The 25,684-nt window shown below is 39.8% G+C and overlaps 5 protein-coding genes across 12 annotated transcripts; 3 read left to right on the plus strand and 2 right to left on the minus strand.

Annotated features, from left to right (window-relative positions):
• The first annotated feature begins 110 nt into the window (after window positions 1-110).
• LOC110858188 (WD repeat-containing protein 36) lies at window positions 111-5,560 on the plus strand. The gene is made up of 11 exons (XM_035858513.1): window positions 111-389; window positions 463-594; window positions 924-1,047; window positions 1,351-1,541; window positions 1,963-2,509; window positions 2,804-3,056; window positions 3,471-4,051; window positions 4,181-4,305; window positions 4,401-4,641; window positions 5,042-5,229; window positions 5,316-5,560. The coding sequence occupies exons 1-11, from the start codon at window positions 135-137 to the stop codon at window positions 5,463-5,465; spliced, it is 2,787 nt and encodes a 928-aa protein (XP_035714406.1). The 5' UTR covers window positions 111-134; the 3' UTR covers window positions 5,466-5,560.
• Window positions 5,561-5,659: 99 nt separating this feature from the next.
• LOC110858270 (HIG1 domain family member 2A, mitochondrial) lies at window positions 5,660-6,927 on the plus strand. Of its 2 annotated transcripts, none has more exons than XM_022106969.2 (3): window positions 5,660-5,857; window positions 5,946-6,103; window positions 6,496-6,927. In XM_022106969.2, exons 2-3 carry the CDS (start codon window positions 5,950-5,952, stop codon window positions 6,696-6,698), a joined length of 357 nt encoding a protein of 118 aa, XP_021962661.1. In that variant the 5' UTR covers window positions 5,660-5,857; window positions 5,946-5,949; the 3' UTR covers window positions 6,699-6,927. The 2 variants fall into 2 exon arrangements, with proteins under 2 accessions (XP_021962661.1, XP_035714410.1); XM_035858517.1 differs by having other exon boundaries at window positions 5,949-6,103.
• A 5,781-nt stretch (window positions 6,928-12,708) lies between these two features.
• On the plus strand, window positions 12,709-14,886 carry LOC118438380. Of its 2 annotated transcripts, XM_035858519.1 has the most exons (5): window positions 12,709-12,953; window positions 13,155-13,484; window positions 13,569-13,746; window positions 13,849-14,219; window positions 14,302-14,886. In XM_035858519.1, exons 2-5 carry the CDS (start codon window positions 13,282-13,284, stop codon window positions 14,576-14,578), a joined length of 1,029 nt encoding a protein of 342 aa, XP_035714412.1. In that variant the 5' UTR covers window positions 12,709-12,953; window positions 13,155-13,281; the 3' UTR covers window positions 14,579-14,886. The 2 variants fall into 2 exon arrangements, with proteins under 2 accessions (XP_035714412.1, XP_035714411.1); XM_035858518.1 differs by having other exon boundaries at window positions 12,709-13,484.
• Window positions 14,887-15,275: 389 nt separating this feature from the next.
• LOC110858272 (sesquipedalian-1) lies at window positions 15,276-17,314 on the minus strand. Of its 2 annotated transcripts, none has more exons than XM_022106974.2 (4): window positions 17,149-17,314; window positions 16,936-17,047; window positions 16,304-16,747; window positions 15,276-15,819 (listed from the first exon to the last, which is right to left on the minus strand). In XM_022106974.2, exons 3-4 carry the CDS (start codon window positions 16,716-16,718, stop codon window positions 15,539-15,541), a joined length of 696 nt encoding a protein of 231 aa, XP_021962666.1. In that variant the 5' UTR covers window positions 16,719-16,747; window positions 16,936-17,047; window positions 17,149-17,314; the 3' UTR covers window positions 15,276-15,538. The 2 variants fall into 2 exon arrangements, with proteins under 2 accessions (XP_021962666.1, XP_021962667.1); XM_022106975.2 differs by having other exon boundaries at window positions 16,845-17,047.
• A 155-nt stretch (window positions 17,315-17,469) lies between these two features.
• On the minus strand, window positions 17,470-25,383 carry LOC110858271 (ARF GTPase-activating protein GIT2). Of its 5 annotated transcripts, none has more exons than XR_004836740.1 (13): window positions 25,151-25,381; window positions 24,638-24,922; window positions 24,433-24,566; window positions 23,858-23,979; window positions 23,477-23,782; window positions 23,053-23,224; window positions 22,911-22,983; window positions 22,078-22,481; window positions 21,376-21,606; window positions 21,123-21,314; window positions 20,445-20,705; window positions 19,749-20,132; window positions 17,470-17,643 (listed from the first exon to the last, which is right to left on the minus strand). XR_004836740.1 is itself a non-coding variant. In XM_035858520.1 (13 exons), the coding sequence occupies exons 2-12, from the start codon at window positions 24,687-24,689 to the stop codon at window positions 19,866-19,868; spliced, it is 2,214 nt and encodes a 737-aa protein (XP_035714413.1). In that variant the 5' UTR covers window positions 24,690-24,922; window positions 25,151-25,383; the 3' UTR covers window positions 17,470-17,685; window positions 19,830-19,865. The 5 variants fall into 5 exon arrangements, 2 of the variants coding, with proteins under 2 accessions (XP_035714413.1, XP_021962662.1); XR_004836739.1 differs by having other exon boundaries at window positions 17,470-17,685; XM_035858520.1 differs by having other exon boundaries at window positions 17,470-17,685; window positions 19,830-20,132; window positions 25,151-25,383.
• Between the last annotated feature and the right edge of the window lie 301 nt (window positions 25,384-25,684).

Consider the following 25,684-nt stretch of genomic DNA (forward strand, 5'->3'; position numbering starts at 1 on the left):
TACCAGCGCCAAGTGAATTTTGCGATGCATGTGCGATCAGTTTTGAGACACGAGACATAAATTTTTGCAGATTGTAGTTATTTTTTATTTAACGGAGTAATTAGTTAATTAATTGTCATATAATTTTATCCGTTATGAAGAAGAAGAATAAAAATAATAGTTTGAAGAAGGTGGAGGTGGTGGTGTCCCGGGATGACGAGGAGGGTGGTGGTGGTGATCATGGGGGTGGTGCAGTTTTGTTATCTGGTGTCACACAAAGCCGTATTTTTAACCCGTACAAGAATATCGGCCTCGTTTCTTCCCAGGTGCCCCTTATCCTCCGATATATTCATAAGAGAAGGGAGAATTTTGTGATTACGTGTGCCGGCAGGTCAATCTCGACATATGTGGTGAGTTAAGGAATTTAAAATTAAGACTAAGATGGTATTTAGACATTATTAAAATTGTTGTACGATATTACAGAGCCAGCAACTACGTCACATTTCTTCGTCCGAGGAGGGGGGTGAGATCGGCTGCATGGCTGGGGACACGTATCACGTCTACACGGTGGGACCAGGGGCGAAATTTATATCGGCGTGGCGTCGTGGAACAGAGGTGAAGAACACAATCACTTTTGTGAAATAATATTATCTTTGAGATTTTTGGGTTAAAAATCTATTAAAAGTAGGATTATTTTAAAATACAATTAACTCGTTCAAAAGGTGAAAGTTTCCAAGCATCACCTTCTTTATTATACAATTCAAATTAAACTATGAATGTTGAATAACGGGCGAGTTGATTTTATTTTTGAAATAATCCCATTTCTTGAATTGATTTTTACCCCAAAAATCTCGAGGGTGATGTTTCCAAAACTGAGTAAAAACTTTTTTCTCTGTTTTTTATCTGCTTTAAATCTAACTGTCCATTTATTTTATATTTTCCAGTTGACCCACGAGTATCCAACGAGTGAACATGCCTCTGATATCACGCATCTCCTCCCGTTCGCGGAAAACCTTATCTCCGTGGATTCTAAAGGTGTCATGTGCATCTTTAACATCAAGACGGAAGGCAAGTCGTACGATTAGAAGATGTATAATTTTTATGAGGAAAAGTTTATGAATTTGTGAGATTTCGCAAAACTTTTAACCATGAACTTTTTTCGCAAATTTACCCAGCAATTTGGCATGTTTTTATTATTTCACAAATTCATCTGCTCTATTAAATGCTTTATAATTTTCATATAATCTATGCAAACCAAATAAAAATAGGTTTGCACAGATTTGTGAATTTTGATCTTCGCAAGTTTCCTTAATGAATTGAGATGCTAAATACCACGTTGTACTCTCAATACTTGTTTTTTTTAAATTTCAGAACTGGTTCGATCCGTCTCACTGCCTGTGGGGGACGCTGACGTGACGTCGATCCTGCATCCGCTCACGTTCCAGAACAAGGTCATCTTCTCCGACTCGGAGGGATTCATCTACCTGTGGAACATCAATACCAATCAGTTAATTTATAAGTTTGATACCTTCAAAGGAACCAGGATCAATAGTTTAATGCAGGTGAGAAATTAATAGAAAAGGATTTATCATACAAATTGACACGATTTGCATACAAAATCGCGACAAATTTAGCTCATTAAAACCACCTTGATTGAGGCAATTCACGCAGTTTTTTGTAAAATCTGCGCGTTTTGTGCCATAATTTTCCAAACGTTTACAAAATAAAAGGAAACCCTTGATTTCAGTAATTTTAAAAATTTAGGATCTAATTTTCTTCGAGATATGAATAAAACTTTGTAAAAATTTGTAGGTTTACAGAATTTACAGATTTCACACTTTTACCAAGGCCTGCGTGAGTTGCCTCATTATTTACGACGACATAAAAACGTTTAAATAAGATTTAAAAATATGCAGAGTTATCACAATCTAGAAAAGCTCCTAATTAAAAAAAACTCAAATTTTCACATTTCTTCTCTTCCAGTCCCCTGCACGTGGTGTCCTCGCCGTCGCCTTAGCATCCGGTCACGTTTCCTTATTCAACCTCGAGTACGATAAAATCTTAATGCACTTGACATGCCTCGAGGAACCCGTGAGTCTCGCCTTTATGACGGATGGACGTCACGTCCTCCTCGTCGGTGGGGTTAAAGGGTCACTCACCGCGTGGGATTTGGATACTCGAGAGGTCATCTCGTTCGTCAATGAGGCTCACAAATGTCCCGTTTCCGGTCTTGTTGGGTTCATGGGCGAACCAATCTTTGTCTCGAGCGGGGCTGATAATGCGATCCGTGTCTGGATATTTGACCGACCTGATGGCGGATTTCGTCTCTTGAACACACGCGCAGGACACAGTTCGCCTCCAACGATGGCCCGTTTTCACGGCGAAGACTGTCCCACCATCGTCACGACCGGAGAGGACAACACGCTCAGAAGTTTCCATCTTTATAATGAAACTTATAACAGAATAATTACCAATTTTCCGTCCACTAGCAGCACACATAAGCCCCTCAGCGTCAACTCGTTTACAAATTGTGAGTAGAAAGTCTAAAGAAATTTTGCTTAGACAAGTTGGAAATGCAGTTTATATTCATTTATCAAATCAGTTCCTCGATTAGCTTTACGATAAAATAAGATTAGGCAATTTAATTTTAAAAATTCTGGAGAGGATTTATTTTGCAATTTCTAGTCACAAATTGTCAGTCTTGTTAGCTCAAGAGTTTCCAGGAAACTTTATATTTGGCAAATTTTTAATTTTTATTCTCCAACTCAAATCCTCGCCATGTTTTACCTTTGAAATACAATAGAGTTTTTGGCAATTTTTCCAGTTGGCGGACACCACCAACCCATCGGTGAAGATATCCTAGCCTTCGACAAGTACAACGCCTCCGAGTTGTACACATTCTCCTTTGAAAATTCCAAACGAGGGAAACCCATTCTTCCCGGAAATGACACCCTCGCCATCACTTGCGTCGCAATTACGACAGACATCCAGTGGGCCTTAGTCGGTTTTAAGGAGGGCAAAGTCCACGTGTACAACTTACAATCGAAGAGACTCAAGTCAACGGCCGTCGTCAGCTCGTAAGGATGGTTTTAAATTTGCAAAATTTAATTTGCGTACATTGTTTTGGTTACCAAGTAACAGTGGAAGTCTCCAATCCTATGTATGCCCTTCAATTTTTAGCAAATTAGTGATATTTAATTCGCAAATTTAATTAGTATGAAATTTTCGAAAGACACGATCTCCAAATGTGCACGTTTGCTGGAGATATTTGCATCCGAAGAGGAGAAAGCACGTCTTAAAGTCGACAAATTTTACACTTTCCAAAATTACTACGCGTTTTCTCCTCTTCGGAGGTAAATATCTCCAGCAAACGTGCACATTTGGAGATCGTGTCTTTCGCAAATTTCATACTAATCAAATTTATGATCGATGGACACTAATACCCGGAGAGACCTCCATCCTAAGTTATTTAACCATCACTTTTATTCCAGGGGGACAAATACCTCCGACATCGCCGGGATTGCTCTAAGCGCCTCAGAGTCCACGGTTCTCATCGCGGCCGGCGTGACGCTGTCCTACCACAAGTTCCCGTCTTTAGCCGAGATCACTAAAGAGACATCGGTGGCCCCATTTCGCTCCGTGTTCTCTCGCCGCACGTCAAATTTGGCCTGTCTGGTCCGCGCCGATTTCAGCCTGACGATCTGCGACGTGAGCACGCAGTCCATGATGCGAATTCTGGACCACTGCTGCTCCCCCGTGACGGATGGTGCCTTTTCCCCCGATATGAAGTGGGTCACCGTGGCCACCACGGACGGATGCGTGTTCACGTGGGACGTCCCCACGGGAAATTTGGTCGACATTTTTCGCAACTTCCCGACCGCGATTACCTCGTTGGATTACACTCCGAGGGGCGACTTTCTCGTCACGACGCACGCAGACGAGGTTGGGATTCGATTGTGGGTCAATTTGGCTGTCTTTGCGCCACTCCCACCATTCACAAAGGTGCCGGATGACTATATTCCGAAACGGTTGGAAGACGTCATACCGCAAATGCCTCCAGTCAAAGGCCAAGGTAACGTTTCAATATTCAAGTTAATTAATTATGAAATTCATTTACACACCCTCAATTAGTAAATTTAAAAACTAAAATAAAATCCTCAGAATTAAATAAAACCACTCCTGCTCATTTTTTTAATTTCAGAACTCGTCAAAATACAGATAGACTCGGAAATATTGAATTCCACGGACCCAACTCAAAATGCCATTGAATTGGGAACATTGCCAAAATTCCATTGGAAAGAGCTACTCAATTTGAAGACGATTAAAGTGAGAAAAATTTGCGTCATGAATTAAATTAAAGCATCAATTAAGTACTTAAGTTTTATTATAATTTATTAAATGAATCACTGACGATTTTTTAGGCCCGCAACAAACCCGCTCCAGCTTTCAAACCGGAGAGAAATATTCCCTTCATCTTGTCCGATCTGGAAAAGGAGAAGACGCGAAATCTCGTCGACCTGGATTTGGAAAAGGTGCTCAGCGGAATGTCCACCTCCCTCATCGTGTCGAAACCTCTCCAAACCCTGGATGCCGTCCCCTTTACGGCATTTTCTAAAAAGTTGAGCGAACTGGGGCGAGATCCATTCCAGTTTAATCAGATTGGTAGGAAAGGTTTAAATTAAAGTTGAGAGTTATTAATTGTGTTAATTTTGTGGCAAACTTTGCAAATTTATGGCATTTATAGTCAATGGGAGAAACTTGAAAACTGAATTTTCCAAAACTTTGAAGGGGAAACCCTTATGAACGAGAAATTTAACATATGATTTACCATAGGGATAAAGCCAAAAATGCCCAAAAAAACAGCATAAATTGGATTTTTTAAACGATTCTTTCCTCTTCAAACTTTTGTCAAATTCAGGAGCAGATATAACTTTTACAGTTTCATTGACTTAGATTTTTCCTAGCTTGCAAAATATAACGGCAAAATTATCTTGTTCTCTTAAGTTTTAACGCTAATTTCACAGTTACTGATTTGATTTTCACCGTTTCATTTTTCTTTTAGCGACCACCCTGATATCCGAACTGGCTGGGATGGGTCCGTCGCAGATAGACTTGGAAATTTGGTCATGGGATCCGGATTGTGGTGGATCGAAAAAACTCCTCATGAATTTCTTGGAGCTCGTCACCTTCGCGGTGGGGAGGAAACAACACTTACAAATCGTCATGACCTGTCTTGCCTTGTTCTTTAAGGTGACCAAAACTACTCATAATTAATTTAGTATAATATTCTTTATGCAAATGTTCCATCATTTAAAAAAATATAATTTGATTTCCAGATTTATCGAAAACAATTGAAGAGCAGTAAGGTGTTCAAAGAGCCGATGGAGAAAGTATCTAGAGACGTAGGAATCATTCGAGACAGCATGTTCAAGACTGTCACGAGGATAGAATGTTTAGTCGATTATTCGAACGAAGGGCTCTTTTAATAATTAATGTGCTAAATTTTATCTTAATTGTGTTAAATAATTTTATGCCGAAAATTAATATTTAAATAAAAAATGACATCCTTTTCATTACTTAATTTTGGAAATTTAGTTACTTTTTTCTCATAAAGTCCAGTTCTCATGGAAATGCAGTTTGGAATCTCACATTGCTTGCGGGAGACTAAAATCTCAAAGCCTTTGTTTTTCTACGACTCGGCCAATGGGTAGAATTTAAAGTTGAAAAAAATGTAGTGGTCGTCGTCACATTTTAAATTGAAAGATTAAATAAAGTTATCACATCCTGGTGACCTCAGTTAACTTAATTGGCTAGTTTTGCGGGGTTGACGTTGTACTCGATCTGATTTAAATAATTTGACAGTTTTTTTCCTCCAAAGGTGAGAAGACTTTAATTGACATTTGAATGTGTAACATTTAATACTTACTTATTTAGTTAACGTGGATTAATTAAACTTGGTCTTTCAGAAGGATGGGGAGCGGCGGGGGAAAGGATCCCCACTTCAACTCGGAGTTGGAGTGGATTCGATTTCGTGAAGACGCGTTGGGCGAATATGCCTTCCCCGTCGAGGGCACGACGGGAAAGCTGAGTCGAAAAATTAAGGAAAACCCCTTCGTCCCCTTGGGTAAGCTATTTCCAGTGAAATTGAAAGCCGTTTATTGTGGACAAACCTTTAACATGTGTTATCAATTTGCGGAGTGAGGTTAAAAATCAACAAAAAATTACCATTATTTCAATAATTATTGAATGTCAAAGGTTCCCAAGTCACAATTCTATACACCAACTCAATCAAACTTTGACCTACCTAATTTTTGTGATAATCCATAATTGGTTTTTAACCCAAAAATCTAGAGGGTGATATTTCCAAAACCGGGGAACACATTATTAATTAACAGACTTTGTCTTTGGCGAAGCACTGTTTTATCTGATTTAAATCTAATTGTCCACAATTATGTCACGACAAAGTCCCACTTTTTTGTACCACCGGCCTAATAACTTTTCCCCTTATTTTTACAGGTGCTGTCGCCACTCTGGCTGCTTTGACGTACGGACTCTGGTGCTTTCGCCAAGGTCGCTCACAACACTCACAGTACATGATGCGAGCCAGAATCGGGGCGCAAGGCCTTACCGTCGCCGCCATTTTGGGAGGCTTCTTCATCGGCGCAAAGGGCACGACCACTGAGCAGAAGGCAGCACCAACGACACCCACACCAAAATAATTACCCAAGAATCCACGGAAATCAATTTTAAATTATGTAAATCCTAGTCTTCGCTACTGCGTTGTTTAATTGATAGTTAGTGGGTGAAATTAGTCCTATGCTCGATAATTATAGGCAGATACATTGTCTTTACGAGAGGATGAGATAAATTGTTCATACGCGAAATTTTTATTTGGTGTAAAAAGTAAATAAATAAAGTCTAGTAAACAACAGATAAATATTCAATTAATTTGGTTAACTTTCTATAGTATTTTATTATTTCGATTAAATCAATGCGCATAATAATGATAATCATCATCTCATTTTTTTTGCTCTGGGGATGGGGGATTCATTTGATATTATTAAGCGTTTGAGTCCCTTTAATGAACTTGTGAATTCGAAACATTCAATAAAATGGTACGAGTTGTAAATCTATCAGTCTAAAATTTTCATGTTCCTGGGAAATGCGTGAATGGCAGTACGCGTTGTTTTTATTGGAAATGTGACAACCTTGACCCCAATTCCAATGATTCCCCATAACAAGCAATGTGTCACACATTATGTGTGATTAGAAGTTGGGATGCAATATTTCAGCCCTCTGAAGGATTTTGCATATCTGCATCGATAACTTGCAGGTAATTAGGTCGTGGATGTTCAAAATAAGGGTTTAGCTCATCTGCTCAACGAGTACATTTAGCGACTACTTTATTTAAGATCAAGTCATGTCGTATATAAGCAAGTACAATTAATGCATTCATAATGCATGCATAACCTAGCAGGTTAATAAACTGATGCAAATCCACCCATAATAGTTGGTGGTCTAATATTTGATGCTATGCACATAATTGACATACATCATTGGCAGATCATATCATGATTATTTTTAACAGTGGATTCTGAAGAACATTTTTTGTTACAAATGTGACCAGCTTATCGCCCCACGATCACAAGATATAAAACTTGTTACCTGTTTTTCGGATTCACGACCTAACTACCTGCAGGTTATCGATGCAGATATGCAAAATCCTTCAGAGGGCTGAGATATTGCATCCCAAAGTTGCCAATACCCAATTACACATTCTTCGTTGAGGGGAATCATTGGAATGGGGCCAAGGTGGTCACATTTCTAAGAAAAATGTGTACAAGTCCTCTCCCTCAATTCCCATGAGCATAAAATAGCTCCATTTTTGTCAACAGATTTTCAATTAGTACCAAGTTTTCGAATGTTTCGAATTCGCATTATAACAAAAAGTAGTATGTGAATTGGAAACATTCGAAAAATTGGTACTAATTGTAAATAAATTATCAAAAATGGAGATGTTAAATGTTCCTGGGAAATGTGGGAGTGGACCTATGTACATTTTTTATTGGAAATGTGACCAGCTTGACCCCAATTCCAATGATTCCCCATAACAAGGAATGTATACTTGGGAGTTGGCAACTTTGGAACGTGATATCTCTTCCTCCTGAAATCTTGTGGCTTATCTGTGTCGATATCGCATAGGTAGCTTGCCCGCTGAATCCGAAAAACGGATTAAAATTATCATATTCCGTGACCGTCGTGAGATCAGACGTGGTCTTCGAGTCGCCAATCATTCGCCATCTCAGAACTTTGTCATTTTTAATTGGATTCGCAGTCAAACACGGTCATTCCAAAGAACGATGTGTAGTGGGACTTGTCAACAACGCCAATGGAGGTGATTGGTCGAAATTCTAAGCATCTGGGGGGGGGGGTTACCTTGGGGACTTTGTAGTTTGCAAATTGTGACATTTCAATGGATTCATGTAACATGAATGCAAAGCAATGCAATGCAAAGCACAAAGTCCCCAAGGTAACCCCCCCCCCAGATGCTTAGAATTTCGACCAATCACCTCCTTGGCGTTGTTGACAAGTCCCACTACACATCGTTCTTTGGAATGACCGTGTTTGACTGCGAATCCAATTAAAAATGTAGGAGAGAATACGTGGAATTTGGTGGTTGTAAAGAGAGTAATAGATGTGAAGAAGGGCAGTTAGCCTAGTGGTAGGGCGCTCGTCCGGCAAACGGGAGACGCGGGGTTCGATTCCTCGCACCACTCTTCAAAACATATTTTTGCTCTCTTTCGCGTATTACAACTACCAAAAATCCCACATGTGGTGGAACAGCTGTTCGATCTCGATCCCTCTCAAAGTTAAACGGAAGCCCAACCCCCAAAAATCCCCAAACCCCAATTTCCGTCCATGCAGTGAGCTCCTCGCGCAGGGCATGAGACGTCATCCCCTTTCTGTCCACCACCGCTAGATCAGCATGCGTTGCCTCAGCTGAGCAGTCGGTGGTGCAAGTATATTCTCTCCCATATCCCCTTATAGAGTGGGGACCACTCTAAACTATTTCCGGGCAACTGTAGGAGAGAATACGTGGAATTTGGTGGTTGTAAAGAGAGTAATAGATGTGAAGAAGGGCAGTTAGCCTAGTGGTAGGGCGCTCGTCCGGCAAACGGGAGACGCGGGGTTCGATTCCTCGCACCACTCTTCAAAACATATTTTTGCTCTCTTTCGCGTATTACAACTACCAAAAATCCCACATGCGTCTGTGGGCGTTGGTCTTCCGGTGGGCGCTTGGTAGGTCAGAGGTGAGTGCAGTCGGGACGGACTGGGATGAATGTTCCGGAAGGACACCACACAGTTTGGAGGCGTAAGGCCGTATGTGCGATCGGCAGCCCCACTTATGATGTGAGATACACGAAAGTTAATGTTTTATCGGAATTTAGCACTCGAAATAAGTCACCAAAATGTAATACGCGTCCCCCGAGAGTTATAGTTTTTACAGAGCAACTGGTTATCAATTTATTTTACGTAGCCGGAGGATTTTACATTTATGTATCAAGAAACCAAAAGATATTTAGAGGTTGTGGAAACTGTAGAATTATGGGGGACTTTAGGATGGCAGTGGTGGAGAGAGGAGATACGTCTTGGTAGACGCCGGAACTCCGTCTGCCAGGATTCTTGGATGGAGGACAGTATATGTCCTTGCTGAAGGAGACGATGTCCTTCAGTCGATGTATGGATAATTTAGGAGTGAGTGGCCGGTCGAGACATCAATGTATGAATATGGAGACGAGGAAGAGATAGGAGGGGAGGATGCATATGATATGCATAGTTCCCTCAGGACCCCCCGGGAAAGTAGCGGTAGTCCCTACCGTGGAGTGGGGCCAAAGTTGAGAGGAACGGGGCGAAAAAATCGGACGTGTCCATGTGGAGTTGTCGTCTTGGGGCGGCTGGATGGCCAGTGTCACCATCGTGGTAGATAGGGATGCGGGGAAGATTGTGTTGTCGGAGTCGTCGTCATCCGACTTGAGGAGATCGTCCTCTTCTTGGTGTGGGAGTTAGCTGTAAAAATTAAACAAGATTGGACGACCAAATTAATATGTATTATGGTCAAAATATAAAAAATTGTAGGGGTTAGTAATTTTCACACAGATTTTTCGTCTCTTCGGCAGTTTGTTTGTAAAATTGACATGTACGGAAAAAAAATAAAAAAAATTCGGCATATCTGTGTGACAAGATTATTATGTATACACACCAAAATTTACGGGAATGATTTAAAAATTGACTGTTTGAGTGAAAATACGTGTGTATACTTGCAAACACATTTTGTGTGTATAAAAATTGGAAAGTTAGTCTGTGTAGATAAAAGTAGTGTGTGTGTTAAAAAATTGAGGAGTAAAATACAATACATTTTGTGGTATTGAGTAAAAAAAATTAAGGTAAAATCTGGGATTTTACAGTAAAAAAAAAATTTAAAAAAACAACAAAATTAACAGAAATTGGTTTAAAATTGAAAAACAAGTCAATAATAAAAATATAGGAAGTTTTTTATGTAAAAATTCGGCAAAATTTCGGCTTTTTTCATTTTTAACGTCTAAAATCGCCTGGAGAGTAGCGAGATCGAGGATAACGCGTTCGTGTGCTACGACGCAAAATTGTTTGTTCTCGTTCAGATTCGAATACTGAAGACTCTTCAGACGGAGTGGGGTCAAAATCGATACGGGGTTCGTTTTGGGAGGTCCCACTGGCGACAGAAACGCTTGGCGAAGTACTATAAACAGAATAAGCAGATTCAAGCGACGAAGAACCTGAACTACAAGTATTAAAATATTGAGAATTATGTGAATTCGACTTCTCTGAACTACGGGCATCATCATTATTATCCATTGGGGGGTTAGAGTTGTGGGAATTTGTGTGTGAAGAAGGTCGGGAACTCTGTCTCGAAGGTGGCGGGACTCCAACGGAAGAGTTTGACCTGTTTGGGGCTCGAAAAATAGGTTTCTTAGTTAATCTGTAGTTGCTTTTAGAGTGTACATTCAAGTCAATAGAAAATTCAAAGTCATCAACCGAATCGACAGACTCGTAGTCGTCTTGGTCATCTGACTCGTATTCTGAGATGTCACCCCTGTACTGTTCAGGTGGGTAAGGTTTAAGGTCAGTACCCTGAACTACTATAATTGGGCAGTCATAATCAGGGTTTTCTTTCCGTAGGTCTTTTAACCCATATTCTGTATCATGTTTGTTGATTACCCGAAAAGGACCTATCCATTTCGGCTTACGTGTCATACGGGATAATGTGATAACATAGTCTCCTATTTTAAATTTTGTCGGCTTATGGCTCGACTCAGAGGCTATCGACATAACGGCAATCGGCATAAATTGTTCGTCATCAACTTTTAAAAATGGACTGGGCGATGGGCGAAATGTGACCGTGTGAGGCGTAAATAAGGCGGCGGTGTGGTCACAATCAATTACTTGGTGGTGTCATTTATTTTACACATAAGCCAACTATTACAAATTTAGAGTGTAAAATGAGACGAGGGACAATTTAGAGGCTACGATGTTCTTCCTCGTAGTGGTGAGTCGACACTAAAATTATTTCAACTTGAACTTCACTTAAAAAGGGCATATTCACTGCCAAAACCGAAGCCAACTTCTGGCAAAGGGAAGGTCTCCTCAACCTCACCAGCCAATGGCTGATGGCCACACAATTATTGGAGGTGGGGTTGAGGAGGTCACGAAAGGTTCAAAAAACTTTAAAGAAAAAGATTAAAAACTGGACAAGTTCCAGGAAAAAGGACGACAGAATGGCACCATTCAAATTTACCAAACTGGTCTCTGTCTCAAAGGTACATACATACATCCACCAAAGTCATTTTCATATCACAGCAAATACATTCAGATTTTTTTTCATTATCATGTCAAATATCATTTAAAATAATTATGTAAATCTCGACGACACTCACTTTATTACGTCGTGTTGTCCAGCATGCATGGGCAGAGTTTTGAACTTGGAAGGAGTCGATAGAGCGCTCCACGTCACTTCACCGGCTCTCGAGAAGTTGAGAATTCTACTCTTGGAAGCGATTTGATGAGTTCGATTGCCCTGCAGATTTTCAGGAATGTCGTGACAGGTCGTGACAGGTCGTCCGTCATTCGGCTGGCAAGTCAAACGATACAAGACCAATGCAAAACAAAATTTGGCCATCACCCGCCTTACATTGCATCCTTTTTGGACACAAATTCATCATATGACGTCTAAACTAACCAATTAATAAATTTTACAAATTGTGAGTCATTCCGATTTCCGAATTTAATTTCTCGTCATCATAATTAATTCACAAACGAAAAAAACCTTTCCTCTTTGCGCAATCAACATTCTCAAAAATGAGCCGGTTACGGTGAAAATGAGACAACCTTCTTCTCCACATTGGTTTCTTTCTGGAAGATTCCAGAAAAGGGGCATCATCTCAGAAATTCAGAAAAATCCACTATAATAATAAGCCCTCGTCCTACAATCTCACAATGGTAATGTCCTGATATGTTCCCCCCGATTTCCGCCGCCAGTGCATCATTTTTTTAATACTTTTTAGTTTTTTACGACCCTCAAAATCCGTAGGGCCCTGCCTGCTCGCCCTATCGGGAGAGTGAGCAGCCAAAAAAGCATGGCCAGAACCTTGGCGCTACTCCGAGTGAGGCTCTTCTGTCAACTTCGCTCCTCGCCTGGCTCGGCATCGTTTTCGCTCGTCCTTTTTTTTTTGATTTTTTGTTTTTGTTTAACTTTTTAAAGTTATTAGCAAGAATTTAGAAAAATGTTGAAGACAAAGGCAAGCAAGAAGACCGGGTTTAGGAAGAAGAAAAAAGAAGTTGTCGACGGAGATGAAAAACTTCCAAGTGACGAATCTCCAATGGCACGGCAAAGAGTATCCAATTTTCAAATTCAAACGCCCGTGGTAGTATTGACAAGGGTCCGTGAGTTTACCCATTCTTTTTCTTATAAAATCGTCGTTGCAGAATAAAGAGGGCAAGCAGCTTATTGATTTCCTTCATTGCTCTCTGCAACGACGAGATGTGGAAAAAATACAGCATCACTCTTTTACTACATTTAAGACATTTTATTCGCTTACCTTACCTGGATGAATGAATGAGGTTTGCTGTATTAATTGCAGGACCGGGGAATTGATGATCTTTGCCAATCGTTGAAGCAAATTACAGCCGAGGAGGGAGCATCTGGCCCTTGTGGAAAGGATCGTTCAGTCTGCCAGAGATGCCGGCAGAACGTGGAGAACGAAGATTATGTTGGGGGAGTGTTCTGTCACTTTATTTGTCCTCAGAATTTCGTCTTCTGTTCGGAAAAATGCAAAAAGGAAGATGGCCACAACTGCGAGCCTTATGAGTATCGGGCGACTAAGGAAGATCGAATGGTTGCGGAGATGCGAAGTCGACATTCCTGAAAACAGCGTCTTGGCTGATATGTCAATAATCGTCGAAATCCCATGGTACGTTAGTTAATCAGTATTGCTGACATTTTTTCTTCTTGTAGAACATTATCATATTACTTTATTTGCCAATTATTTTTGCAGCGTCGCCTTTTACAAGAATCCCAAGTCTATCGGATCCGTCATCGATGTCGTCCCGTGCATTCAATGTGGCGTCGTAAATCAGGAAAAGTTGGTCGAAAAAGCTGAACAAGAGTATGGTATAGTCAATACCACTGACTGCAAAAAGTGCAAATGGCCCGTGTGTCCTGATTGCAAAAAGGTATTTTTGAGAGAAATGCTCCACCTATTTCATTCCTGGTTTGCAAACGCGGGTACAAAAATCCTGGAATGAGTCTCAGAGTGAATTCTAATATGTTTTTAGCTACATCACAAAGAATGCAAAGACTTGGCCAGTTTCACGCGTTTATTTGAAGCACGAAGACTTCCACATCCCATGCTTCTGAACCGAGCCAGTGCCTGCTGGATGCTGGGACTAATGCGGTTATCCACCCTGGAACAGAGGAACAAGGATCTGTTTCGGAAGTTTGAGCTTCTTATGAAGGAGAGGGATTCCAGTTCCTTTGAACTTACGCGGGATGATAAGATATATTACGACGAGTTCTTGAAAGAATTTCAGAAGCATTTTCTTACTTTGCCGCTCTGGAGTGGTCTGGAAATAAAGCGCATCATGGATGCGCTTATGTACTACCGTGTGCATACGGCTAGCATTTCTTGGCCAGGTGCACGTGTGGGGTGAGATATTTTATTTACTATTGTCGTTCATTCATAAGTCTGTCATAATAATCGTGCTCATTATGTAAATATAATATTTCAGCGTTATTATTAACAAGTGTGTCCTGCTTGGGGTCAAGCTCCACTTTGCATGTATTCCAAATATGATCCTTACGAAGGAAGTGAATGCTAGTGGGGTCCTCTTGAAGACTCTGAAGCCAGTAAAGGAGGAGGAGATATTAAGCTTGGGGATCTATCAGGATGGAACCGTGCCAGATGCTGACAGCGATGGATTTGGGGATTATCTCCGTGAACGAGGACCAGTTCAGAAGAAGAAATGCACTTCGTCAGCATGTAAGATTTGCACGGAGAAGAAATGAAGTTAGTTGGTGGCGTTTTCTTAAGTTTTGTAGTACCTTTTAAATATCTTTTAATCCACCTTTCCCGTCATCCAACTTTAAGTTGTAATATTATTTATATTGTTAATTAAATTTATAAATTAATCAATAATATAATTACATACTTAATGAAATTTATTTTACCCGTTGAAATACATGTGTATGTATGTATGAAACTGATCATTGCTTACTTATATGTATAACAAATAATAGCAAATGCAAAAAATATGACAAAACTTTTTTTTCGGACATATGTATTAACTAAAATAATAAAAAAGCTATTCGCAACTTTCACTATTTTTTACTTCTGTGTAAAACTGCATTTCCTCGACTAAAATTTCCTACTGTTACCACTTCTGCTACTAAATTTGCTACAAAACTGATTAAAATTAAGCTATGTAGCAGAATTTTCATTAAGTTTTCAGTTTTTTTTTCATTTTTCATTTGCATTAGAGCGGTTAAGCAAATTCAATTCGCATATTTATTCCTATCATTAACACTAATGATAAACTAATGATATCATTAACCTAAAGCTTTATTAGGTTGGGGATAGATCACTGTGGAACCTCAGTACTCACCCGATCCGAAAAAGACTGGATTTGTCACGCTGAATCCAAGAACTATATCAAAATTGTTATATGTTGATGCTATTTAAATAATGCCAAATTAAACATTTGTGTCTGTGATACGTAATAATACTGATTGTAATTTATTATGCTGCTTTGTGGTGTAATAAGTAACAGGAATACATATATATGTTTGTAGTTAGTTATGCATGTGAGATTAATAGTGAATAAATTTGTAGGAAAAAGTGACTTACAAGTGACTCAGTTAACTCTAGTCGTGAGCAGGTTAATTAATCATTAGTACAATAATTTATATGTGTCGTAATGCCGCAAGAAAGTTTTGCTGTTGTTTGTAAAAGTGAAAATATGAAGGATTTTAGAAATTCATCAAGTCCTGATGCTGATGACCTGGAGGAGAAGAGAGAGGAATGTTGACGTTTGGTATAGCTTTCGTCGTCGTCGTAGTGACATTTTCGTCCCATCTGGACTTTGAATCTTGAACGATTTTCGACCCAAATTCGGAGTGCAGGGCTGCGAACGTTTTCCGTGGTCGGGGTTGCTGAGCGCCCTTGATTGAAGATTTAATTCTTGGTGGTGGTGTGGGAGTTGGAGCCGTGTTCCTGTTCGCGTCTCCGCTCATGGTGGAATTGGTGTCACCTGAAATTCAAACAAAATTAGTTACTTTTGCAATTGAAATTCTGGAGGATTTGACCATGTTAAGACAAACTCTGATTTAAGGGCTTATCAAATTTAGTAAAAATGGAAACTTTTAGCTAAAATTTAGTACAATGGGCATACTCATTCCGAGACAACTTTTGCACATCACGAAAATTGAGCATTTTATGCTTTATTAGAACTGCTTTTGTTAAAACTTGGTAAAATGGTGGAAATTTATCCAGCAGCTACTTTGGCATGTTTTTATTTCACAAACTCCTCAGGTCCATGAGAAGGGTTGCGAACTTCAGAAAATTCATGGAACCTAAATCAAACAAGGTATGGTAACAGAAACGTTTTTATAGCTTTGCGAAATCTTATCTTGCCAAACTTGTATAGCGTTGCAAATTTTCTGAATGAGTTTCACATATAGGAAAATAAAATTATATCTTTGTTTCCAAATAAATTACTCATTCTGACCACTCACTTTTGCACAATTCGTCCAACTGTCTCTGCAACTCGTCCGCCATGAGTTTAACATAATCATAGCTGGCGCAGGCGAGGGATTTCATCCAGAGTTCCATCGACGCCTGAGAATCGGCACTGAGAACGTATGACTTTGTGGGGAAGGTCACTTTGAAGCAGAAATGTTGCTCGCCCTCACTCTCCGCCAGTTCGATGGTGCTGCCTTCGAGGATGATAACGCCGACCGGGTCACGATCCGATTTCTTGTCAAAGTAGAAGAGAAGGTTCCCTTTGAGGACGAACCAACGTTTGGAGAAACTTTTCGATGAGGAAGACGACGACGAGGACGACTCCCCCTTCTTCATTAAGTAACCTTCCCGATCCACTTGGGAGGACGAGGAGGCGAATGCGGCCAAATTCTTGTCGTTAATTTTCATCGTGTTTAGCACCAGGGAGAGGACACAGACTGTGGAACAATTAAAGCTTAGATTAGTTAGTTGCTTGTAAATTATATTATTTCTGTCATGAATTGGATTAGAAACCAGTTTGTTGTATTAACTGACATTTGTTGAATAAAGGTTTACTTGACTTGACTTAAAGATCTAGTTAGTTTGATTTAATGGTAACTGGGCGAAAATTTGCTAGTTTTGTCACCTTCAAAATGAAATATTTGCACGGATGAAGTCACCACCACCACCAGCACCGGAAGTCAGGTGAGAGTGACAAATTATTGGAGAGGAAGTGACGATCCGTTCTAGACGAGAAACTGAGAAAAAAATGTGAACTATTTATTTATTTACATAATATGTAAATTAATTATGTTCACGCCTCACAAATTTTTATTCCTGCATGACTGACTGGCATTACCTTAACGGATGAGAATGGAAATGTACCACTTATTTAAATTGGGATGGATTAAATTTCCTAAAAATTTAGATTAGTTTCCCAATTTATTTTGACTGGAATGGAAATGTGTGCCCTCCTTCCGCTGGATGGTTTACTTTGGGGCAGCAGAAGAAGAAAAAGAAATGTATGAAGGGTGGTTTGAGAAATTTCATGGAAATTTGTATGCAGAGAAACTTTAACAATTAAATACTAATTAATTATGGAACAGGTAGGGGATTAATCCATCGTGATTAACGGATGAATAGTCCTTAATCCCAGAAAACAATACACGCCACATTTTTACGATCTTAAAGATACAATAATTTTATTGCCTTTTTGCATACTTGACATAAAAGGAGTAATTCGCACGAGAAAAAATTACAAGTAAATAATTATGTAATGTAAATAAAGAAAGGATATCTATGGTACTTGTCATTATAAAGTCAAGCTTGACATGATTGGGTTATCAGGGCTCCCCTAAAAAAAGAGACGTTTATTCCTAAGTTATTAATTCCTAGTCTGAGGATAAGGTAGAAAATAATGGGGGTGGACAAGAGATACTTGACAGCAGTGCTCCGAACGGTACGGTATCGGGACGACCCGATCGGAACGCTGTACCGATTGGGTCTTCCCGTTCCGTACCGATTCCCGAAGCCAGGTTCTTATCCCGTACCGAACTGTCCCGATGATTTTTCCGAACCGATACCGTACCGTACCGAAAACCGACGGTTCGGGACGGAATGTCCCGATTTTTTTTTGACAAAAAAGATTAATTAGTGTCGGGTTATACTATAGCACACATTTTGTTACACCAACATCAATTTTTAGTCAAGAGAGGACTTCCTCGTTATCCGCCTATTGACAACTCTTGTAAAAGTTGTCTTATTGATCTGACATTTTGTGCATTCAAAATACGTAAAATTGTAAAATATGATACTGTGTGATATTTTTCTCCATTTTTTGACAAAATCTGTTTGCCATCCTATAAGTGGTTTTTGATAAAATAATTAAGTGATTTGGCCTAAACTGTTTTAAAATGGCAAATGCTTTAAAAAATGAATATTTCACGAGGTTAATTTTGCTTTGCACTAATGCTATCGAGTCGAATTTTGAATTCAACGAAATCCTAGTAAAACCCATCCGAGATCACTAAATCGTGACCAGGCAAGCTTTCGAACCTAGCCCTTAAATAAATACGTTTTGATATTGCTAATTAAAATTAATAAAGTGTTCAAACTTGTTCTTCTTAAGAAGTTGTAGATGCCATGAGTTTGAATTTATTTGAATTTTGTGACAAAATTAATTTCAAGTTACACAAGTTTGAAAATGGCAATTTGCAATTGACGTATAGTTGAGCAGGGACACTCAGGCTAAAATAGGCTGAACTGGTTTCATTAATGCAGAATTTAACTCGCAGTACTAAGAGTTTACTTAAAGAATTCCTACGTCAAAACCAAAATAAAAAAAATTTCGGGATATACCGAAAATTTCGGAACGGAATCGGGAATACCGATCCCGATACCGTACCGAACTTATCGGGACTTTGGCTTGTACCGTTCCGAAATCGGGATTTCCCGAATTTTTTTTCGGGACAGCGGATCATTTAATACCGTACCGTTCCGATTCCCGACGGTACGGTATCGGGACATACCGATACCGATCGGAGCACTGCTTGACAGATCAAATTATATCTTGGTAACATTTTAAAATCCATAAATTCTGTAAACTTAAAAACTTTTGTAAAAATTTTGAAGGAAAATCAGCTCCTACATTTTGTGAACTTGCTCAGATCAATGCGTCTTTTTATTTTGTAAAAGTTTGTAAAATTACGCTACAAAACGCACGGATTTCACAAGTTACCAATGACTGGGTTAAAGTTTGAGTTAGGGAACAGTCTGGGCATCCTAGTGAGCGAGTTGACTTTTTCTCCTCGCCACTTACCAGTAATGTAAATGATTTTTGTCACTAAGACTTCTAATTTGCAGCTAATACAAAATGGATTGATTTCGTTTTGGTGGCAATAAATTCCCAAGTTTGTGCTTTACAATTGCCATGTTGCATAAATTCCATAATAAATCTCGGTGAAAAGTATTGGACTGAAACATGATATGAGTCCATGTTTCAGTTCAATACTTTTCTCTGAGATTTATTATGGAATTTATGCAACATGGCAATTGTAAAGCACAAACTTGGGAATTTATTGCCACCAAAACGAAATCAATCCATTTTGTATTAGCTGCAAATTAGAAGTTTTAGTCGAAATTTTTCTCCTTTTCTGGTTCGCGATGCCCCGTTTGGAGAGTGGGAACGGTCACTCTCAAAACCCAAAGCAACTTTTTACATGCAACTGCCTGCATTGTTTACATGAAAATCAGCTGCTCTCTTCGCCCCGCCCCCCCCCCTCATTAGCAATAAATCTCTCGGCACACAAGGAGACGCAACCGTCGTCTCTGTCTTTTAGTTATGAGATTTTTTCAACGTATATGCCTTCTTAATTGCCTCGGTAATAAAATTAAACGACAGAGGAAATTTCACCGTTGTTAAGTCTGAGGGATAAAATTTATAAAATCTGTCACACTAACCATGCAATAAGATTAAAAGTCTTAAATTATAAAAGTTCCGTAAAATTAAAAGCTGCATAATTTTCAAGATATTTCTTTAACTGTTGATTGATTCCGTTCAAATTGACTTTTCAATTTCTAAAGGTCTTGGCAAGCTTGTTTTTCCAGAGTGTGTAACGCACCGACGAGCTCCTTCATCCCTTCGCCGACTCGCAAACACCAATCGGAGCAGTGGGACAAGATATCGGCGGCTGTGAAGGGAACGGTCGAAGGGACGGCGTCGCGACGATTTCGGGTCGGATCGCGGAACATGGAGATTAACACGGGGACACCAGTCTTGATGAAAAGCACGTCCGATTCCAACTTTCCAAGGGACACGCGCACCATGGAATCCTGGATGTCCGGCTAGAAAAAACAAGTTGTTTAATTACAGAATGTTTTTTAATTGATTAGTTAAGGAGCTATTTTTAGGGTTATAAATTTGCTTAGCGAAACACTTGATGACTAATCGCCAAAATCATGTTTAATCATAACTCCGTTCTGGAAGTTTACTTTAAAATGCTGGACGAAAATTTGTAGACCAGGGAGTTGCCAATTAAAAAAAATATAAACTCCAGATTTTGACACTTTTTGAAGTAGTGGAACTCAAGGTTAAGAGGCCTTCAAAAATTAAAATACATTCTTGAAGGCGAGAAATGATTAAAAATGTTTACTCACATTTTCCTGCAACTTTTGGACAAATGTTGTCACAATAGCGTGAATTTCTCCGACAGTGAGTTCTAGCCCGTCCAAATTGAGGGTGTCGGCATAACCTATGATTTTCTTGATGAGTCGGACAATGTGGCCGGTGACCTCGTTGGCGTAGAGGATTGGGGGCATGTCGTCCTCCTTGTATCGCGACGTAGGAGGTGACAACGGAGTGAAGTGAGGAGGTGATGTTGGGGATGAAGAGGCAACGTCGTCATCCTCGGCGTGGATCTGACATGAAAAATAAATAGATATACAAATGGTGTTTAAAGTAGGACACGACGAGTTGTCAAAATCACCACATTTTTAATCATTTCTAACGTCTGGGAATTTATTTTAAAATTCTGGAAGACAAATTTGTAGTCAGAGAGTTGATTGATATAATGCCAGTGAGTTTTTTAAGCCAACTTTTATGAAAGCTTCTTAAACTTGAGATCTCCTTCTTCAAAAACCGTCAAAATCTGGAGTTCATATTTTTTTAAATTGGCAACTCCCTGCTCTACATATTCGTCGTCTATAATTTTGAAATAAACTCCCAGAGCGGAGGAATCATATATAGTATCTTATTCTATGGGAGAAATGATTAAAAATGTGCTGATTTTGGTGATGAGTCATGGAGTCCTAAAGTTACTAGATTGAATGAATTACAGTGGGGGGCCGGGGTGGAAATTCGACCATGGAGGAGGGTCGTGCTGGTTGATGAAGCTGCTGCTGATTTCGAGCCAGATTTGCTTTGCATGAGCATCTACACCTCGAAGAGGAGGAGGATTGGCATGACATAGACGAGCTGTCTCTCTTGCTGGATGAAATTCTCGTCTTTTCCTCAATCAGGGTCCGTACCTGAAATTAAGATTTATGTATCTGGTATCTCGAAGGATAACTAGTTAGTTAGTTATATTACCATTTTAGAAAGGATGACTTGATACAATTCATCATTGGTTTGCTTTTTGAGTGCCTTTTCCAACTTGGTTTCTGCCTTGAAGAGTTTGGACACGAGCATTCTCTCCTTCAAGATGGACTCGTCATCACCCATGTCGATAGCTGTGGCTGTGGTGGGGAGGAGGACTGGTTTGGTGGGAGCGGGAGTGGGCGGTGTGACCAGCGTGGCAGGATCAGGGCTCAATTTTAATTTCTGTAAAGGAATAAATTGCTGAATGAAGGATGCGATCTCAGTTTGACGGCCCCATTTTACGATGCAAAGTTTAACTTGAGAAATGATCCATATTGCGGTGGATTCGTATAATCGTATTTAACATATGTTACCCGTTTGCGAAATCTGTGTGTCGAGATTCGACCCAAAAATAGAGTTATTTCAAAAATAAAATCAATTTCGTACGTATACCCTTTCAGAAGTTATTGACGGTTAAAGTTATATAACACTGGGATTTGGGAGACTTTGACCATCAATAACTTTTCAACGGGTTGACATGCGAATTTGATTTTATTTTTGAAATAATCTCAATTTTTAGTTGACTTTTAGCCAAATAATCTGGATAGACATATTTCGTAAACTAAAAGCACACGGCTTCTGTATGAATTAACGAAAGCGCCGCAACGTGACAGAGATCATGTCTGATCTTTTAATAGAAATTTGTCGTCCCACCTCTTCTGCGAGGATGGCTTGTTGTTCTGCCAAAATGAGGTCTTCGTCCGACGCGACGCTGTCGTAGAGGGGAAAATCGTCGTCAGTAACACCGGGAAAATTAATGGGGGTCGTCTTGTTGACATTGTTATTGTTGTTGGTGTTATTATTATTATTATTATTATTGTTGCCATTGAGGACTGCACTCTTGCTGAAGATGTTTTCCGCCTCATCCTGTGACGAGCCGTGCCAGTGGCGTTTCTCAGAGTCGGATAGGACTAGGGAGATCATGGAACAGAGTTCAGAGTCCGTTAGGCGGGCGAATTTTTGGCGAGCTTGGTTTCGTACAGGAGGATAGTGTGGATTCACGGGGAGAAAGGCGATCGAAAACTTGGGAGATTCTGCCCCAAACTTTTTGTAGATTACTGGAAAATAAATAATTTAGTTAATTAGGGTAATGAACTAGTTAACTTACGATGGAGTCTCCCAGCGTGCGCTCTGCGATTTTGTCCGAATCGATGAAAAATTTAATAAGTATGAACTTTGCAAAGGACACGAACTACCAATAAGCACGTTTGACAGAGATATTTGCATTCGAAGAGGGGAAAACGCGCAGTAAAGCTGACAAATTTTACAATTTCCGCCTTTACTGTGCCTTTTTTCTTCTCTTCGGATGCAAATATCTTTGCCAAATGTGCCCATTGGGAGATCGTCTCGTTTGCAGAGTTCATACTAATTAAATTTGTGACGGATTGACACTAATTTGCATGAAATCTGAGAGCATACGCTGGAAGACCTCCGTTTTAAGTGGAAGTGAAGAAATCGAATGCTAGAAATATATTCGGATAACGTACTATTTTCGATTTGGCGTCGCCCAACTTCGTCGAGCAGATCGGCACTTAATTGTTCCAAGAGGTAAGGGGTCAACTGTGATAGAAAGCGGGTCATTAGTTAAGAATTATTTAAACAATTTTCTCTTAAACGGTACGCCCTCACTTTTCCCACGTCAATCTCATGTCTGGGGTTCTTTGCTTTGACGCTGGGGACGATAATGTGTTTGGACGATGAGTGATCGGGCGCCTCGTGGCAGACGAACTGGGTCAACTGATCGGTGAGGGAGTATCGAAGTTGAACAATTCGTTGAGCAAGATCCTTATGGCCGGCAGCCCTTAGAAAAAAGTAGAAAATGTGATAATCTTGTAAAATGACAAAATCAATGAGCTGAAAATTGGTCCATTTTTGTGTGTGCATAAATCCTGCAAAAATATTTTTGCCGAAACTTTCTACAATTCACTCGTAAAAAAATATCATGAACATTTTGAGGAAAGGTCTAGTCTAGGCATAAACATTGTGCATGATTTTACACAAAAATGTGCAGATTTTCAGCTTTTCATATGGGAAAAATGTATTTTCGACTTACAGGGCATATTCGACCCCAGTCTGACCCAAGTAGTCCGGTCCTGCCGAGTGGGCGCCATACAAGTGGAGCAACTCGACTTGAAAGGCTTGTCCATTTCTGGCCGCGACATGGATGGGTCGGGTTCCTTTCTCCGGATGGAAATAGTTGGGGTCCGCCCCACCCGCGAGGAGGCGAAGGGTCGTGTCCACAGAACCCGTGCGCACTGTGGAGTGGAGCTCTTGACTTTTGACCTCGACCTGATCGGACGTCGTTTTGGGGACGAATTTAAAGAGAAAGTGTTTCATGTAGATAAATTTCCGCTTCGTTCTGCGAACAAAAAAAGGAAGTTGATTAATACGATGATTTGTTAGATGAACTAATTGACCTCTATTTTGACCTTACTCGAGGGTGTCGTATGGCAAAGGTTTTTTGACTAGGACGTCTCCCCGCTCAGTTTTTGACCGGTCGAGTAGCAAATGTTCCCAGACGTGGTTGGCTGACCCGGCGGCGAGAGTGGTCACCATCTGAAAACAGGAAATTACATAATCATTATGGCCAAGATCATGCTTTTAACCATGGTGGAAGTGGAACTAACATTGGAGGTCTCCCACCGTATAAGCTCTCAGATTTTTGGAAATTAGTGGCAATTGATCACAAATTCAATTAGAATGGGACACCATTTCCCAATGCGGAAAGGTTTGTCGGAACTATTTGCATCGGAAGTGGAGAAAACGCGAAGTAAATTTGGCAAATTTTGTAAAACTTGTCAACTTTGAGAAGCATTTTCTCCTCTCTGGATGCAAATATCTCTGCCAAACGTGAAACGTGTGCATTTGGAGGTAGTCTCTTTTGCAAATTTCATACTAATTAAATTTGCGATCGAGTGACACTAGTTTGCTCAATATCGAAGAGCATATACGCTGGGAGACCTCCATTGTAAGAAGATAACTTGCGCAATTTTATAAAAATTTTCATACAGCTAACTGTGACCCCTGCCAGTCGGAATCCTTGAGAGATTTGATGGTGGAGTATTGCGGGCCGAGGCTGCGATGGACGAAGCAGCAGTCGTTGCAAAGAAGCAGGCCGCGGTTAACGGAGGCCCATTCAGGGTCTAGGGATGAATTAATTTAATTAAGTTTCTATATGTAAATTCTTAATTCGTTAATCAATTATTCAAAGTACCTGGAGCATTGCAATCACCGCAGAGTATCCTGGCCCCATTAACCTCGGTCATGATGACTGTATTATTTAGTGTGGTTGTGAAGTCATTAGTAGATAAAGTAGTCGCTGATTTCAAACTAGTCGCTGGGTTTAAGTAGAACTTTCTTGTTCTTCTTGTTCAAAAATTAGACCATATTTTAATTAACTTTCACAACATCAGTTATTGCGAGGTTGAAGAGACCTATGGCACGAAGAGGATGACAAAACTTTATGATAAGACACTTGATCAGAAGGAGGAAGATAAATCTGCAATAAAAATATAAAAATTTGTCAATTTCCGAGCTTTTTAACACCTGTTGCACATGAGAAATACATTCCAGGCCGGATACACATGTCACAATATCAAGTGACTAATTCCCCAACCGGACAACTCAATCAATCACAACTAATTTAAACTATACTTCCTCAATGAAGGATCAACTCTCATTATGTCGACAAACAAACCATTAACTTTAATTGTGAAGAAATACTTACACTTTGGATTGAATTGATAAGCTTGATAAGTTCGTTGCCTGATTACTCACAAATTAATGACAGTCAGCTTGTTGACTAATTGGTTGCATATTTATTAATTTGGCGTGACGAGAGACTTAAATATTTTGGCACATGAGAACGAAGTGAGTTAAAAATCTGGTGGTGGAGATGATGATGATGATTCGTCAGTCAGGTTGAGATTTTATGTACATTTTGAGACGAGGAAAGCGGGTTGGGTTTCTTTCTTATGCTAAAAACAATTACTTGGCCCTTCATCAAAGTTTGTGTTAAAATGATCAAATCAAATCTTACCTAGTTTTAACTAATTTTTTTGGAAAACTACTCTGTCGCCGACATGTACACCGCGCCCTTTGCCATGTTTGACTGCAAATTCAATAAAAATGGGAAGATTATGAGATGATAAGGACGAAAAATAATTGCCAACTCGAAGATGACCTTTCTTATCTCACCACAGGAACGGAATGTAGGAATCTTGATGCGTGTTTCGTATTCAGCGAGCACGATCCCTTTTAT

This window comes from Folsomia candida, unplaced genomic scaffold (genome assembly GCF_002217175.1).
Source record: "Folsomia candida strain VU population unplaced genomic scaffold, ASM221717v1 Fcan01_Sc020, whole genome shotgun sequence".
In the NCBI taxonomy this organism is placed as follows: Eukaryota; Metazoa; Arthropoda; class Collembola; order Entomobryomorpha; family Isotomidae; genus Folsomia; species Folsomia candida.

What these genes read in the sequence shown, in the direction of transcription:
- LOC110858188 (XM_035858513.1), top strand. Translation starts at nt 135, where the DNA reads ATGAAGAAGAAGAATAAAAATAATAGTTTGAAGAAGGTGGAGGTGGTG. An exon ending in TCAACGGCCGTCGTCAGCTC is followed by an intron (nt 3,057 to 3,470) that starts GTAAGGATGGTT and finishes CTTTTATTCCAG; the next exon opens with GGGGACAAATACCTCCGACA. An exon ending in GTCTTGCCTTGTTCTTTAAG is followed by an intron (nt 5,230 to 5,315) that starts GTGACCAAAACT and finishes TTTGATTTCCAG; the next exon opens with ATTTATCGAAAACAATTGAA.
- LOC110858270 (XM_022106969.2), top strand. Translation starts at nt 5,950, where the DNA reads ATGGGGAGCGGCGGGGGAAAGGATCCCCACTTCAACTCGGAGTTGGAG. An exon ending in AAACCCCTTCGTCCCCTTGG is followed by an intron (nt 6,104 to 6,495) that starts GTAAGCTATTTC and finishes TTATTTTTACAG; the next exon opens with GTGCTGTCGCCACTCTGGCT.
- LOC118438380 (XM_035858518.1), top strand. Translation starts at nt 13,282, where the DNA reads ATGTTGGGGGAGTGTTCTGTCACTTTATTTGTCCTCAGAATTTCGTCT. An exon ending in TGTGTCCTGATTGCAAAAAG is followed by an intron (nt 13,747 to 13,848) that starts GTATTTTTGAGA and finishes ATATGTTTTTAG; the next exon opens with CTACATCACAAAGAATGCAA. An exon ending in TGGCCAGGTGCACGTGTGGG is followed by an intron (nt 14,220 to 14,301) that starts GTGAGATATTTT and finishes ATAATATTTCAG; the next exon opens with CGTTATTATTAACAAGTGTG.
- LOC110858272 (XM_022106974.2), bottom strand. Translation starts at nt 16,718, where the DNA reads ATGAAAATTAACGACAAGAATTTGGCCGCATTCGCCTCCTCGTCCTCC. An exon ending in GTTGGACGAATTGTGCAAAA is followed by an intron (nt 15,820 to 16,303) that starts GTGAGTGGTCAG and finishes TTTGAATTTCAG; the next exon opens with GTGACACCAATTCCACCATG.
- LOC110858271 (XM_035858520.1), bottom strand. Translation starts at nt 24,689, where the DNA reads ATGACCGAGGTTAATGGGGCCAGGATACTCTGCGGTGATTGCAATGCT. An exon ending in CGGTGATTGCAATGCTCCAG is followed by an intron (nt 24,567 to 24,637) that starts GTACTTTGAATA and finishes ATTCATCCCTAG; the next exon opens with ACCCTGAATGGGCCTCCGTT. An exon ending in TTCCACCCCGGCCCCCCACT is followed by an intron (nt 20,706 to 21,122) that starts GTAATTCATTCA and finishes TTTTCATGTCAG; the next exon opens with ATCCACGCCGAGGATGACGA.